Genomic DNA, 17,558 nt, shown 5'->3' with positions numbered 1-17,558 from the left:
CTGGCTGATTCAGAAAGAGATCATGATGAGCAAATGTTGCAATATACGAGAAATCCAGCGAGATTCTAATAGCGATATACACTTTTCTGTGTGAAATGCCATAGAATTAATTAAAAGTACCAATTTTTTTTGCGTGTTCACACAATCAGTGGCAGGATTTGCATCCACAAAAGTTTTCTGTATCCCCTCCCTCTTTTTTCTCAATAAAAAATGTTTGGCATAATATTTTGCAATTATTTAACACGGGACATCTTGGAAAATCAATCAATCAGAAGAAATCTACAGCGCAATGAGTACTCACAACTTGAGAGAATTAGCAGAACTTTTTGCAAAAGACAAATCAGAGTCCGATTTGGTACAGCTAATTTTACATAAAAGGTCAATTGGTGAGATGATCGAGCTTCTTCATGCAGCCAACAATGAGACTTTACGTAAGGGTGTGGTGGAAAAAATTTTCAGAAAGGTGAAAAGCGGAAAAGAAATGAGTATTTTGGAGAAAAAGCATTTAATGCTAAAATTTTTCAACATCAATGACGAGGATACACTTGACAATTTGTTTGAGATATTCTTTGGTGATCATACCTTGGATTCAGGTATAGAAGAAGCAGAATATGAGATTGTAGAGCAACCAAATAAAATTTGCAAAATCTGCTACAACAATGAATACAACACCGCCTTTATTCCATGCGGGCACGTTGCTGCATGTCAAGAGTGTGCTTCAAAAACAACGAGCTGCCCCCTATGTCGAGAACCATACGTTGAGACTACAAGAATATACTTTTCGTAATAGAGAAAGAATTGAATGCAAAGCTAATATCTTAATGAGTTGTCAATACATATGAAAATCAGCCATGATTAAGAGGAAATAAAATTGTTTAAAAAGAAGAAAATGCGTTTTATGCAAGAGTCAGGAAAGCAAAGTTAATTTTATGACAGAGTCGAGAAGAAAAAAATTATACAACAGGTAAGAGGCAAAGTCATAAAAGGGGGGAAAATAAAAAAAATTATGTGAATTTTCTTCAAATTTGATGCATTACAAATTATTGACTTCCTTGCTATAAATGGAATTTCGTGAAAAAGACGAAAATAGTTTATCGAGGGGTTAAATGCATTATTGGTTGAGAGATAAGAATTTTTCAATCTTTGTACTCCTAAAGATTTACATACATCGGTGTACCTCTGAAAATATTTTTTTCACGGCATAGTGATTACTGGTTTTTACACAATGTTCAAGTTGAATGTTTAGCAATAGTTTCATATTGGCATAGTCTTTCCCAACTTGTCTTCCAACAATTCTCTTAAAGTTAATCCGTTTTCGCAGAAAGTCGACCATGTCTTTTTGGTTCTATTCTACAACAGCAATTCCACCCCCGTAGCTTACGGCACATAACTCAACACTCAATGAAAAGCTATTTGGAGAAAAACCGATCGCGATAAATATTGTTTTTCTTCCTGCTTTCGTAGATCCATAGCAGTATCATGGTTATATTTGTTGATCTGTTGCTTTTTCTTTATAACATATGGAGCTTGATGATCTTGTCTTTCTTGACTTATCACTTTTCACCAACATTTCTACTTGTCATTAAATCTCAACCAGGAAAAGTTTTTTAAATTGATAAAATTCTTATAAAACGGTATTACTCTGAGATTTCGAAGATCTTTTGATTACATCAACGAAATTTCCCAAGATAAATGCAAAGTGTACAAAATCTTTGTTTCATATCCGATAAAATTTATTTGGACATGTCACTCTGCTGCATATGCATTTTTTTTTAATATCTCAGAGGAAAGTCTAGGAAAACGGCATGTAAAGCATTTTTCTAAAGAGCAGGTGGAGCTATTTCAAAAATTGAACTTAAACCAGGTTTGCTCCAATATGTGTTTTTCATTGTTCTTCGAGGTAATCCTGGTACCCGCTCTTTACACCAGGATGAATTTTTGTCCAAAAATTAAAGTGGATAGAGTTCAAAGATGTTTTGTAGTGCTAAAAAGTGCCAAGATAAATTCCCATAATCAATGAAAACTGAAAAAATTCCCCAGAAAAGCTATGCATGCCATTTGTGAGAAGACATCGACCTCGAGGCAGACCTAAGACAAGGTGGCTGAATCAAATTCAGAATCTTGACTTGGAGCGCCTTGGGATTGAACCTGAAAATTTTCCTAAAGTGCCGGAGGATCAACAAGTGTAGGCTGCTAAATTGGATGTCATGGGCCCGCGACCTCAATGGGGATTAGCAGTTGAAAATGATAATGATGAATGAAAGCTCAGGTTTGTGACTTTCTTTTTTAGTGAGTATCTCTTGAAAATTCTCTTTTGGTGTTCGTTGACTCAGGCCATCATACAAAGTAGTCTTTTCTTAAAGAAGACGCATTCAATTTTAATTTTCTAAGATTTCTCACAAAAAGATTATCAAAATGATAAAAATAGTCCATGAAAAAGCCATGAAGTGATTCAGTATCACAAGAGGTCGAGTTACAGAAGGCCATGCATCCCTTAAGTAACTGGTACATATTCACTATCTTATTTGAATAAAAAGCATTTTTACAGTGGAGGGTACAAAAAAATCATTTTTTCATACGTTTAGGGGGGGGGGGACATTAGCTCTGAAAAATGGGCCGATTTTAGTGTAATTTTTTCACTGTTTTTGTACACATTTCACGAGATATCTCCAAAACAACGTAGGTTGCCAATTTGAGGTTTTCGGCTGCCTATTCAATATTAAGTTGGCTTTTATTTTGCATTTATATTTTTTGCTAATTCATTCTACACTGACAGAAAACAGCTAATAATCCCAAAAGTTTTTTCGGCGCGCTAGAAACATATGGGAAACATAGGAAATGTCGTGCCCCTGCGTTTTTCCATAGAGACAATGAACTTTTGGGAAACTTTTTTCCTAAAGGCAACTGATTTATCATTCTGATATGCTTCGAGGTTTTGCATTCTATTTGAAACACACTTAATTTGTTTGAGTCAACGTGTAAAATCTGCAAAATATTAGCAGAGTAAAAGAGAAATAGCTTCAATTTTTATTAAACATCCACCATCTTAATTTTATGTGAAGAGTATGCTAAGATTTTATTCAAAAGAAAAGATCTTCATCTTCTATTTTATATGAGAAAGTCTCTCAGAAATACATATCAATCTAGCAACGAGTTATCATTGAAAAGGCGTGAGATGATTTAATATCGCAGATAATTGAATTTTAAGAGACTATGGATTACCCTATTAACACGTTTCACAAATAAAATCGATTCATATCTCAGAACAGAACATTTACGATTGCCTAAAGTATTTTCCAAACGGTGACGGTGTGGCGGTTACACAGAAATTTCTAAATTGCAACTCAAATAAAGTTTTCGATGTTCTTCAGTGCAAGGTGTAAAAGGTGTAAATAAAATATTAATAACAATAATACTAGGACAAATTTTTGCCCGAGAATTAAAGAGGACATAGTTCCGTGGTGATGTAGTGAGTGCAAGCCAAATTTCCATATTCAGTCTAAAGCAAAAATCTGTGACATTCTTTTACTAAACATCTTCTTGAAGCTTTTCTTTTGATCCGTTCACAGAGGGAATATACTAAAAATATGATCATTTAATAAAAAGAAGAGGATTTCGCACTTTTCTACTTTCAAGAAGGGTCTAGCAGGGATAAACGTAATTTGGGAACAAGTTATCAGTGAAAAACATGTAAAATGTTTCAGTATCGTACATAACTAAATTTTAGGGGTACATTCATCAGCTCCACAGTAATCAGTGACATGCTCACCCCATTCTGTATAATTTGAGAAAAAATAATTTTATATGAAAAACATCTTCAGATTTGTTATTTTGTTGCCGTTTCTCAAGTCTTTATGCTATAGGGTTCATGTGCAAATTTCTTCAGATCTCTTTAAAGCACATTGCAAATAGTAAGAAAAGCATCAATTATAAATTCAAAATATGTAATATTGGGGAGGGAAAGGTGGGGTTTCTCTTGCAAAGTTATCAGAAACCTAACACCTTTTCTCATTCTTTCCTCACTTGTGGCCAAGAAAATTAAATGATTCATATACAAAGAATGAAATTTGCTTTCATTGACGATTTTTCACTCCTCTTTTAATCACCTCACTCCACTCCATAAAACTCATGAGCGATGCAGGAGATCATATTTCGGTCATTCTGGCGACAAGTGCATAGAAAGGGAAGTAAGTACATTCAACCATCAATTTGTAATATTAGGAAATAATTTAGGTATAGCGAGCTTATACCACATAATCGAGATCCAAGATCAGTGTATGGAAATGCTTTTTCACAAAAAATGGACAAAGAAAAGTCATGAGATCAGTGGATCATATAGATCATCATGATCTAAAGAGGCACTGCGAAATTTGTCGGATATTGTAAATAGAGGGACAGAAGTGAAAATTTTTGGTAGACATATAAGAAGGATTCTCCAGAAAAAAAATTACATAAATTAAACAGATCTTAAGAATCTCTTGCCATAATTAGACAGCGCGTGCCACAACAGTTCTCTAAATTGAAACAGTCTCTAACTGTTTGAAGCAACTTTTAACAGTATCCAACCCCTTCTCCGCACACTGCTAGGATATAACCCTGTAAAACTGATTTTTTGGGGTTACAAAATATTCGACCTGTGAAGATACTTTTTCATAGCTATGCATGGGAGGTGATCATACCACTAAAATTGCGAAGAACATCTGGGGTAAGTAAAGTAAAGGGGCGCAAAATAGACTCCATTCAACTTAGATAAAAGATCATCCCAATGGAAGATCTCCCTTAAAAGTGCGGTGGAGTAAATTAATGTCCCGAAAACATATGTGAAATTATATGAAAAGCACTTATTTTCACTGTAAAAACGTTTATCCTCTTTATTTAGAAATCTTTAATAGCTCTCAAAGGGAAGAAAAATTCCCACAGCAATTAAAATATTCCCACGACAATTAATTTATAGTCGCCCCCCATATGACACATTCCATGCCATTTTTGCAATAGGATGCATTCTTAACTACGGGTCATATATCCAGAACTTACCACGCGCCACTCTGAAACCCGAAACCCGAGATCTGTTTCTCGCACTGTTTTTCCCCGCCAAGTGACGCGCGTAATTATTCCCACGGGGCATGTGTATGTGTATGAAAATGTATGCATGCATGGGAAATGTCTATATGGGATATCTATGCATGGGTGACGTCAGCCTGTGGACGATGCAACGGTTCACGATTCAGCGAGAGCCCATCAACATGCCGCCGTGGCCGAGTGGTCTAAGCGGTGGTACACATTAGGTTTTAAGACTTTAAGTATCTGTCGGTTCAATCCCAGGTCTCGGCCAAAAAATTTTCACGTCGCGAAAAAAAATTACGGAAATGGTTAATAATAGGAATAACAGAGGGCGCGCGCATAGAAAATAAGAGCAGCGGTCGGTAATAAAAATGGCGGACAAAAATAAAAATGGCGGTCGCAAATTAAAAATGGCGGACAAAAATAGGAGCAGCGGTCGGTAATAAAAAAATGGCGGATAAAAATAAAAATGGCGGATGGTAATTCAAAATGGCGGACAGAAATCAAAATGGTGGATAGGCATTCAAAATGGCGGACAGAAATTAAAAATGTCGGACCATAATTCAAAATGGCGGACAAAAATCAAAATGGAGGATGGGCATTCAAAATGGCAGCCCATATTTCAATTTCGCAATCACAGATGGCGCTCCCTCCTCCGGGATGACGTCATCCCAAAATATTGCGTCATGCCTCCAGGGTGTGACGTCACCATACACGTGACGTCACACTACAGCGACTTGCTCGATAGTGACGTCAGAGCATGACTCATCGTGACGTCACAACACAGCGACTTGCTCGATAGTGACGTCACAAACAGCGACTTGCTCGATGTATACTACTTATACAGTAAACTCTGAGAGTCTACTGTAGAAGGCACATAAAGGCGCATTGTAGAATAATATATTAATGGAATATATCGTGAATTCGGAAAATTCGTCACAATATATTTATATATATATTTAAATTCAATATATACTGAAAAATATTTTAAAAACTGGGCACCCTCGTAATGACTAAATATTTAGTCATTACGATGCTTGGGATTGTTCGAAAGATGGGTACTTTCCCCTAATGGTGACTCTGGTTATTATTTGATTATATTATTTCAAATAATTAAATTGTTGTCCTATTTCGAAAAGATATCAAAGAAATATAGAAGGCTTCTAGTGATAAAGTGCAAACTGCAAATTGTAGCATAAAGATATATTTTTCCAAAATTCTCTGTCAAAAATGAGAGTATGAAGTGAGACGACACTTGATAATTCGCAGTACAAAATGTGTGAATTTATATCGTTTTTCTTTCTTTTTTTTTCAACTACACTTCCACCTTATCTTCCATCTTCTTAATCCACCAATCACCAACTACCAATAAAAAACTAACATATGCAAAACACTGCCCAATAACAAAAACAAACTAAATAATACTCGTCAAATAAATCCTGGGATGGCTCCTTCAAAAGCCAATTATCGAGACTGTCGAAATTCTCACACATCCCCGTGACTACAGAACAAATATTAGAAAACAAAGATAAATGAGAGAAAAATATAGTTAAAGATAGAGAGAGAGAGAGAGAGAGAGAGAGAGAGATAAAGAAAAAGTGTTAAGATCGAGAAATGTTTTGAGAAATTGACAAGAAGCAACATTTTAGCTATATGGAGATGACTCCAGCGACTACGATTCCGTTGTGGATGATCTCAGCATTCTTCAATTACCTCCGCCACCATCCAAGAGTCTACTTCAGCACATGTTTTGCCTTCCATTGAATTAAGCCGGACTTTTTATATAAGAAAAAAAAGTAAGAATGAAGTAAACACGTCTTTGCGAATCTATATATTTTCCTTTTTGCAACAAAAAAAAATCAATATTTAACATATTTGACGAAATATTTACAAGTTAGCAATTGAAATATGTCGATAAAGAGATACGCTACACTCATACAAAAATCACGAAACATTGATTTTATGTTTTGCAATTTAAAATGAAACACGCGAGAAACACTATTCTCCATTTTTTCTGTGTTTTATGATGTTACACTTAAAAGAATTTGCAGTATTAAAAGAAGTTAATCAATAAAATGAAGTGAATTAATAAAAGAAAACCAACACAAGTATTAAAAAAAAGCAAAGATATTTTTTGGTATATTTTATTTAAAAAGAAATTAACAAGACAGAGCATAGTTTAAAAAGAGTATTGAGAAAAAAATAAACTTAAAAATTAGCAAGATTATTTTGTCATATGAAAATGAAAAACAAAAAATAAAGAAAACACACTTCTAAAATAAAACAACATTGAAAAAAAAACTAATTATACAACTTAAAAGCAGAAATGTAGTTGAATATTGCAAGAAAAAAAATTATTTAAGATATAAAATTGAACTGAGAATAATACAAAATTACAAACAAGACATAAAAATCAAATTGATGGAGAGTGAGAAGAATGAAGAAAATCAACGAAACACGTCTTGTAAATAATGTTTAAAGAAACAAAAAGGAGATAATAGTGAAGAAAAAGGCACTGAAAGGGCAAAAACATCGCAAAAAAAAAGTGATGACAGTTTGTAAATAGCTAAATAACTAACATTCTAGGCACTTAAATGATAAATATTTGAAAAATATTTACTTAATTTTTGCACACACAAATGATATATAAAAACTTTTAACGTAAAAAAAAAAAACAGTTCCAAACATTTTTGAACATTCCAGAAACAAAAAAAAATATAGAGCCTGATTCTTCTACTTGGCAAGATGACTGCTTTGGAAGTGTGGTTATGTTAGATCTAACCTATAAGAAGTCCAAAATTATTTTTTAAAGAATTTTCGATAAATTAATCAATAATTTCGTTAAGCTTTTCACAGTTGATTAAAAACCACATAAAAAAATATTCGTTAGGATTGGTATTTCATCAGTTTAGGGTACAGAAAACACATTCCGGTAGGTATAACTTCAAAATAGTAAGATTGTAATCGAACTTCTCATTTTTTTAAAGATATATCGTTATCGGATCGTTCGGATTTCTTCCACTTTTCAACTCTTGAAGTAAACTTTGTCCATGAATAATTTTAGGCCACGCCTACATCAATAAATACGGATGGGGAAAAGGATATATTATTTTTTTTCAATATTAATTCTGGCATTTCTAAGAGAAAGTCAAGACGTTAACGGTAAGTACCTAATTTGTCTCTTTCAATTTTTATTTTAAACTATTTAAGCTAAATGTTATAAATAAAAATTGAAGGAGACACGACAGGTGTTTTCCGTTTACCACTTAATACACTCCATTAGTCCATACTTCATTAAAAGAAAGGCCATTTTCAATTTGCAAATGTAGATCTTGCTTTGTCAAATTAAGTCATGGTCTTTTCATATCACTTATGAAGAGTATTATGATTTATTTTCGATTTCTGTCTTATTTTTCCTTCAGCCATATATTGTTTCTTAAATTTTACGGATAAGCAGATTTAAAGTGAGATATTCAGTAAAGCAACATTCTATGAAATAAGCCTTGTCTTCAAATGGGCGTGGCTACACTAAACCTTCCATTTGCGTATTACTTCCTTTAAGTTTATTTCTCACAAATGAAAAAATAACAATCTTTCTTTTGATACTTACCTATTTTTAGCCTATTTTTCTTATTTCTTCATAGTTCATTGTAAGTGGGCGTGGCCTATTTTAGTGGGCTGGCATTTTTTACTTCGCCCCTTTTTCTTATAAAAAATATGAATAGGGTTATTCATGAATAGTTATTGGAAACTATATTAACAATTACAGAAATTATAGAAAAAAGAACAGATCTTCTAGTATTGTTTCGATCAAAAAGTTAATGGTACTCCTTCTCTGTTTCCAGAAGTAAGATGAAAAATTGCAGGTTGGAATCTTAATATCTTTTAATAAAATAAAAGGACTATAAAACTTGAAAAAAAAACCGGAGCTTTTAATTCAGTTCGAGCTGATCAGGAAACGCGATAGAGATAAAGTATTCAATGTGTTTAAATATTTAATTAGACGACGACATTGCTAAAATCGAAAAAAAGATAAAATTTTTGCCACTGCACTAAATTTTTAATCTGGTATTAAATTTTATAGGTTAAGACTAACATAACCTCACATTGTAAAACACTCTTTAGGCCAAGTTAAAGAATTTGCAGAATATAAAAAAGTGGAAACAAGTGAATTAACAAAATAAATGAAATATTTAGTCGATAGTGTGAAAAATTATTGAAGATAAAATGAAGAAATAAAAATTTTAGGAGAAAATTTTACTAAATGATGCTCAAGATAATTGAATTATATAAACAAAAGAATTGTCTGTTTGTCAAATTTATGCGTCACACACGAGAATTTTAGTGTCAATCGAAATGAGAAAAAATATTGAAGAAAAAAAAATGCGAAAGAATGTTTAGGGAAATTATAAAGAAATTGTCACACGTTTCCGTTTCGTTGAAAATTAATCTTTCATTCTATTAAATTGTTGCTGAGAACGTTATTTCTCTGAAATCGAGTTATAGTGGTTTTTTTTCTAGATTAATCTTTTGCATAATGCATTTTTTCTCTCATTTTTCATGATTCAAAACGTGAAACATGAAACATTCCCTTTTATATTTCAATTGTGTTTCAAGTATTTTTGCGAAGTATTTCTATTTTTCTTTTTTAAAAAATTATTCTAATAATAGGTTTTCTAGATCGCCTTTTTAAGATCTTAGTTTATTATAGAGCAGTTTTCCTCTTAAGTTTTTTAGGAAGAAAACAAAGTATTTCTTTAAATTTTCTTTATTACAAAGATTTATACAATAATTATGTTTTCTTTTACATTTTTTTTGAGCTTTTCTTTGAAACGAATATTTAAAAACTCTTTTGAAGGATGTTAAATATTGTAAAAAGAAAAAAAAAACAAGATGAATTTCTATGAAGTATGTTTTTAGAGTCAAAATGAAGAAGAAAAATGTATTGAAGTCACATTTGAAAATTCACAATCTTTTTTCCTCTATCAATTCATTGATACCCAATATAAAAATAGCTATTTATTGACAAAGATTATTGATGAAAAATTTCACTCCTACCACTATTTAAACAAAAAAAAAGAGTCTTATAAAAAAACTGTTAATTATTTGAAGAAAATATAAAATATCAATGAATTTACTGTATCCTTCCTAATTAAAAATCAATTTACTTCTCAAGCAGAAATATTTTCAATTAAATATAAATAATTACAAGAAAATTTGGAAGGAGAATTCTTTTTTTTATTTTTAAAGAAAAATGTTGAGATCTTTGTTCATTATATTTTCTTTCTCGTATTCAATTTTAATTATTGCTTTAAAAAACAATCAACTATGATTACGATGATGAATTAATCAAATGGTTTGTATTGCAAATATTAATGATAACAATATTGAAGAAAAATAGCATGAAAATTAATTAAAATGAACATACAATTTGAAATATCGTTTTTCTCTCTACTACTTGCCCACCCGGCGTCTCCATTGAGGGTGTCTTGGCTAAGGGGTAGTCAACCCTTTCGTTTGATTTTTGTTAATTTCCTTTTACTTTATATCCACTTCGGGCACTTGGGCTCCATTCACAGTCACTGAATGGAGGATACCAGTGCGTTTGTTGCCACTGCTTCGGCTGTGCAGGATGAAGACGTTGCCATCAGCTTGGAATGTGGTATCTGCACCGCCATCCACAAATTCTCCTACTTCTTCCCGAAGTTTTCCGTTCAGGTACACGTTGAGACTGTCTTTCTCTGCGGAAGATCAGGTAAAATGCCATAGGATTAACTCATTTCATTCTCATTCTCAAACAAAGGAGGATTAGTGATTTATGTTAAATATTTAGTGTGAAAATGAGTGATTTCCCACTCTCGTGCTATCACAATAGGATTTTTTCAATTTGTAAATTCAATTTAATTTTTAAATGAATTCTTCCTTGTTTTTTTGCATTAAAAATCATTTGAATTGATAGATTTTCGCTTATATATTGGATATAAACTAATACTTGGCTTACCAAAATATCTTTAAACATGCTAAAATAGCATAAATGTGGTTGCTCATTTAAATTTAAATTCAGCAAATTAAAATGTTAAAATTGCTCATTCATTTCAATTTTATTGCAGTTAAACAAGTAGCCTTTTGAACCAAATTGTTCTTATTAAATTTATTCACTCGTAATTAGTTCTTATTTGTGGCCAAAAAAATATGATAAGTAAAGTGATTAGTGATAAACTTGTACGCGAGTGAAGCTTCAGTATCGAGAGTAATTTGCTGAGTTCCTCTACTGAGAGAAATCCGAAAAAGTTAAAATAACATTCCGGAAATGTTAATTTTACCCTGCAGTATTGATCCGAAATTGGTGTAAATATTATGCTTTTTATGTGAATTAGGGGTTAAAGTTATCCTTTTTCATGTTAATTTTACCCTTAAAAAGGTGTAAAATTAACATTAAAAAATGTTAATATATTTTTACACGTAAAAAGTGTTAAAATTATGAGGAAAAAAAGTTAATCGCACCCTCTTTTTTTTCTCAGTGTCCAAATTCGAAGAAAATTGTTGTGTCAAGAAAACGCAGTTGGGATAATTTAATACAGATTTTCAACAAGACTGTATGAAAGTCTCTTCATGAGTCCCCTTGCCTACAACCCTTTCTTCTGGCTTTAGGGATCCTTCTTAATAACAAATAAGTGACTTTTAAGACATTTTAAGTACTATCACAGATTTTCCGGAGTCATTCACAATCAAAAATTCCATGGCACTATTTAAAATTGAGCAAATTTCTTGCAAAATGTGTCCTGGCTGTGAGAATTTTCAAGCAAATTCTAGAAATCTTTTAATGCTCAATTAGCTCAATTGAATTTAAAATTAAATTGTGAAATTCCTAGGATAGGATAGTGATAGGACCCTAAAAGGCTAATGGGGATAATGACGCTTTGTTTATTTAAAGCTTATTTCAAAATGTTGAGCATTAATTAAATAACGTTTTAAAATGTTTCCGCGAATACCTTTAAAATAAAATAATTTCAGAATTTAAGAGATTGTTGGGATTGTTATATCATTAATTATCGTGTAAGGATTTGAAATAATTTTCTTGTTCTTTTATTAATTAAATATTAGTATAAATTAGCTTTACTCCTGTTTAGAAAACAACTAACAGGTTAACAGGTAATATGGAGGAGGCTAAAAAATCCAGCGATAAGCCCAAATAAGCTTATGGTAGATGAGATTCTTTACAAGCAATATCGAAATGCATGCAACTCGGGGTGCTTGCAATTCGAAATACGTGAAAATTTAATTTTGAATTGAATTTTAGGGTTAGGGGGTAGTGGAGCAGCCTTGAAATTGGGCTTTCTCACCTATTTTTAAATGGAATTGAGTCTTATCGTGATGTATTTTAGCTTCACGGTCTGTGGAGCTAAATTATATTCTAGTAAGGTCCAGTTTCGTGACTTAGATGCTATACCTCAATACTTTCTCATCATTTACCATTTACTTATTTATAACCGATTCAAAAATTACTCAAAAGATCGCGCAAAATAGCTTAGGAGTAATATAATTGATTTTCTGATTAAAATTACTTATCGGTTATGCATCGGTTCATTATTTGCTAATATTGTAAAATCCTAAATGTTATATGCACTATTATTCCTTTCTATTATGTCTATTATAACTAGTGTAGTTTTTTTTGTTTCCCCCGCCCCTCCCTTCCTTAAGCTACTTTACCAAGGTCTTAGGTCATGAGACCTATTTTGCAGATCTTGATATATAAAGTGGTCAAAAATAAAACTTAAGACGTTTAACAAAATGAACACCTAAAATCATATCTTCATAGTATTCAACACACTCGCTACTATATATTAAACAAAATTGAAGAGATACCATCGACACAAAAACCTAACACATTACTTGGATTTGTTGTACTCGACTAATAAACAGTTTAGTTTTATTGAAAATTCCAAGACCTTTCCAACGAGCTCAAACATGATACTACTCGGTTGAGAGAGATGTTCTCTAGAGCCTTTTTAATCTTTGACCTTGAAAAACCGTTATTAAGAATGATTCAACGGGATTTTCGTATAAGAATAAGATTTCGCCTGAGTAATCTCTAAAACACATTTAAAAATGAAAAAAAATCGAGGTATTATATGTATATACTGCTTTAATTTGGCAAAAACCAAATGGTCAGTAAAAAGTCAAAAGTGGTCAGCAGAAAATCAAATTTGATCAGCAAATAATTCGAAATAATCAGCAAAAATTTTCAAATTTGTCAGTAAAAAGTTAAATTTGGTCAGTAAAAACTTCAAATTGATCAGTAGATATATTCGAGTTGATCAGTAAAAAATTAAAAATTAATCAGCTAAAAATTAAAAATGGTCAGTAAAAAGAATATATGGATAGTAAAACATTAAAAATTAGCAGTAAAAATATTCGAGTTGATGAGCAAAAAATTAAAAATGAGCACCAAAAAATATTAAAAAAGCAGTAAAAAATTAAAAATCAGCAGTAAAAAGTAAAAAGTGGTCAGCAAAAAATTAAGGAGCAGTAAAAAATAAAAATTGGTCAGCAAAAAATTAAAAGAGGTCAGTAAAAAATCAAAAGTGGTCAGTAAAAAATAAAAATCGATCAGTAAAAAATTAAAAACGAGCAGTAAAAAATAAAAATTGGTCAATAAAAAATTAAAAACGGTCAGTAAGAAATTGAAAGTGAACAATAAAAAATTAATTGTGGCCAGTAAAAAACTGACCATTTTTTATTTTTTACTGCTCATTTTTAATTCTTTGCTGATCATTTTTTAACTTTTTACTGACCATCTCGAATATTTCTAGTGCTCGTTATAAATTTTTTGCTGACCACTTTTTATTTTTTACTGCTCATTTTTAATTTTGTGCTGTTTTTTTTTTTAATATTTTTACTGCTCATTTTAAATTTTTTACTGACCACTTTTTATTTTTTACTGACCACTTTTTGTTTTTTACGGATCATCTTTAACTTTTTACTGATCATGTTTTATTTTCACTGATCACTTTTTACTTTTTACTGATCATGTTTAATTTTTTGCTTACCACTTTTAATTTTTTACTGACCGCTTTTAATAAAGTACTGCTCTTTTTTAATTTTTTACTGATCTTTTTAAACTTTTTGCTGCCCTTTTTTTATTTTTTACTGGTCATTTTTTTATTTTTTACTGATCATTTCGAATTTTTTGCTGACCAAATTTGACTTTTTACTGCTCGTTTATTCAATGCCCTTTAATTTGTGCCCTCTTTCGTCAAAATTGGTCAAATAGAACCGGAGATATGGCATTTTGAATTTCGTGAACTTTGACCCCTCATATCTCCGATTTTATTTTAAGCACAGCGAACCCAGGCCACTTTTTGGAAACTTCATAGCCTAGACTATAACACTCTAAAATTTGATTAACTTGCTCAATGACGTTTTTCAGAAAAATGACTTTGAATTTTGACACTATCGCAGTGCCATCTGTGGTAACTTTTTAAACTTCCATCTGAAAGTGCTCATCGAAACGAAACAAAAATCCAAAATTTAGTTCAAAATGTTAATTAGAATAGGAAATTATAGGCCGGTCAATATTCGAACTTTGACCCTTTATAGCTCGGGTAAGGGGTTACTCAACGCCTTAAGTTTTTTTTGTTTGATAGGTATAATATGCGATATGTACAACATACTAAAATTTGAGCCCGATACACAATAGAGATTTTGTGTTATTTAACTTAGAAAATTGAAAATTTTCCTTTTTAATAATTTTAATAATATCGCCCGTAGCAGTGGCTTTACTAACTTCAGATGTCTAAATGGAAGTGCATTTCATGAGAGCTTTGCAAAATGCCCCCGCCTTTTAAATTCTGGAAATTAGAGTCGGAGTTATGGCCATTTTAAGAAATATTTTTGGACCCTTATAGCTCGGGTCAGGGGGGTTAGGGGATCTTAAGTTTGATATTGATCAAAAGCCCTAAGGCCCAGCTATAACATACGAAAACTTGTAGTGAGTCAGTTCCTGACACATTACAAACGAGGCTTAACATTTTCTGACTAATATAAAAGTAGGGGGAAGTGGGGCACATTTGAATCGAGGAAACTTTGAAATTTGTTTTTTGTCTCCAATTACGTGTGATTCTTAATCACACCTATTTTTAAATTAAACTAGACCTTATTGTGATATAATTTTGTTTCACAAACTATTTGCTAAGCTAAATTACATCATGATAAGCGATAAGACTCAGTTCCATTTAAAAATAAGCGAAAATCCCAATTTCAAGCTACTCCACTTCTAAGGTGCCCCACTTTCCCCTATTGCTAAACATTTTAAGAAGTTTTTAAATAATCCTATCGGAATTCGAAGCGAAATATTGATATAAGAATTTAAGTATAAAAAACTCTAATTTGTATCTAAATTATACTTGAAAATATTTGCTGTCTTTTTTTCTCTGAAATTCTTTAAGAATTCTTATAAGTTCCATAATATACAATGCAAATAATGCAACTCCTTAAAACTTAAAGAATTTGCATCACTCATTCATTCGTCGTTGTGCAAATGAGGAAAAAAAAACACGAGGGAAAATAATAGAGAGAAAACATTTCCTGAAGAATTCCTGGAATATTCAGGACTAAAAAATTGAAAAAGTGCTAATTATTCACGCGATGCAAAACAAATATTTCCTCCCCTGTGACTAAATAATTGTTCGTGCGAAAAGGGGCTTCTAATGCCATGAAAGATTTCCTCCTTACCGTCTGTCCCTCTTTCGTGTTTTGTCTTCAGCCCAAAATTGAGTGAAAACACGAAAATATGGCAAATAAATTTGCAGGAAACAATTTCTAGCTGATTAAATCTATTTTGAAGTGATTTCGAAGAGCAAAACAAGGTTTATCGATGGATTTTCTTAAATATTTATTGACTTATAAGTCGTTCATTGATTTTTCTTTGTCCCTGGTTGGTGCTTTAAGCAATCATTTTTTATTGTTTCATGAATTTTCCCAATTTGCATTTTCCTACTTTTTCTCCACATTTTGCACCACAATCGATTTTTTTCCTTCCTTTAGGGGAGAATTTTCTTTTGAATAATTGCTAGAAGGATGATAAGAATTTCTTTAAGAAAGTCGATTTTTCCAGGGAAAACTTGGCCTTTTCATAGTAACAAAAGAAGCGCGAGGAAACACTGAATTGAGGGTGATATTCATTCACAATGTGTTTAAATATTAATCACTAAATTATAATTTCATGTTCTTTGATTTATGGTAACACCACATTTCAAGGTGATGTTGTCACGAGAAGGGTGTGTAGTGTATTTGACATTAAATATAGAAATAAATACTCGACTATAAAGGAAGATAACTGAACATTTAATCTAAAAAAAAATCTCTCAATATTTAATGAATGAATCTTTCATACCAAAATGACTTACCTAACACTATCCTGTAGAATTTGTCCCTGACTGTAATTTCCCATGCTTTAAGAGCTCTTGCTTGCCTTTCTGTAAATTGCTCAAAAGCTTGTCCACCCACAAAAAGTGAATAAGTGTACTTAAATCCCGGAGCTGGGTCCACACGAAGGATGCACCGAACTCCATCCAAATGGAAAGAATCTTCTCCAACGAGCTTAAACATCCAGTCTCGTCTCAAAATCTCCTTCCCATCAATCCAAAGGACTCTTTTCCCACTTGCTGTTCCATGCTCAAATTCCACACGAAATACCTTACCACCCAGAGGTACATGCCATTCAGCTGCTACTTCCCTGCGAGCATAATTCTCTCGCTCAAGAGCCTCTTTGTCCACTTCGGACTCTTGGGGGTCCGCTCCAGGCGGTTCAGATTCAGCCATGAGCTATTTGCCAAATCACCATTATTGATATCAAAATATTCTCTACAGATAATTAATAAACTCTCCCTTTACCTTTAGTTAATTATGTTTTTTTCTATTTCAAATATTCATCTACGATTATTGCACTACATTTCCCTTAACAGTAATTCAATTTGAAGACTCAAAGAGCCAAGAGTGATTTGTGAATAAATCGGCGCGAAAATGAAAAGTACATTCACGGAAGGGAACTTGGAACGAACTGGGGGCTTCCTGAGCGCGGGAACAGCAACTTTTCACAGAAACAAACCACAATACTTAATTCAGGGCGACGCTTAGACTTCGCAGAGTTCAAACAAATAAAATTTCAAACATTGCTTATAGATTCTTTAAAAATAAAGTGTTAAAGTGAGACTTATGGCCTCTACAGACTAGAGAAATTTATGTCCCTATTGAAAGGTTTTTCATATATAAGCGTACACTGAGAAAAAACAGGGTGCGATTAACTTCTTTTCCTCATAACTTTAACACTTTTTAGGTGTAAAAATATATCAACATTTTTTAATGTTAATTTTACACTTTTTTAAGGGTAAAATTAACATGAAAAAGGGTAACTGTAACTCCTAATACAGTGCCCGCTTCGTAATCCGGATGATTAGGGGACAATTTGACAGATGTCCGCTTCGTAATCCGGATGG

At 32.1% G+C, this 17,558-nt stretch overlaps 2 protein-coding genes across 7 annotated transcripts in view; one reads left to right on the top strand and one right to left on the bottom strand.

The window, feature by feature from the left end:
* The window catches only part of LOC129801945 (atypical protein kinase C), a 154,142-nt gene extending 143,644 nt beyond the window's left edge, over positions 1-10,498 (top strand). For 3 of the 6 annotated variants that reach the window (XM_055847443.1, XM_055847439.1, XM_055847441.1), the window contains one exon: positions 6,711-10,498. The gene's annotated coding sequence lies outside the window, so the exon portion shown is untranslated. Of the gene's footprint in view, positions 1-6,521 lie in introns of all 6 variants that reach the window. The other 3 variants (XM_055847442.1, XM_055847438.1, XM_055847440.1) reach the window with 1 other exon arrangement.
* LOC129801946 (fas apoptotic inhibitory molecule 1) lies at positions 9,814-17,134 on the bottom strand. The gene is made up of 3 exons (XM_055847444.1): positions 16,957-17,134; positions 16,470-16,887; positions 9,814-10,802 (listed from the first exon to the last, which is right to left on the bottom strand). The coding sequence occupies exons 2-3, from the start codon at positions 16,882-16,884 to the stop codon at positions 10,600-10,602; spliced, it is 618 nt and encodes a 205-aa protein (XP_055703419.1). The 5' UTR covers positions 16,885-16,887; positions 16,957-17,134; the 3' UTR covers positions 9,814-10,599.
* Positions 17,135-17,558: the final 424 nt, after the last annotated feature.

The sequence above is a fragment of the Phlebotomus papatasi genome, chromosome 2, assembly GCF_024763615.1.
Source record: "Phlebotomus papatasi isolate M1 chromosome 2, Ppap_2.1, whole genome shotgun sequence".
NCBI lineage: Eukaryota > Metazoa > Arthropoda > Insecta > Diptera > Psychodidae > Phlebotomus > Phlebotomus papatasi.
The sequence above is the reverse complement of the archived record's forward strand: the minus strand, read 5'-3'. Positions and strand labels throughout refer to the sequence as shown.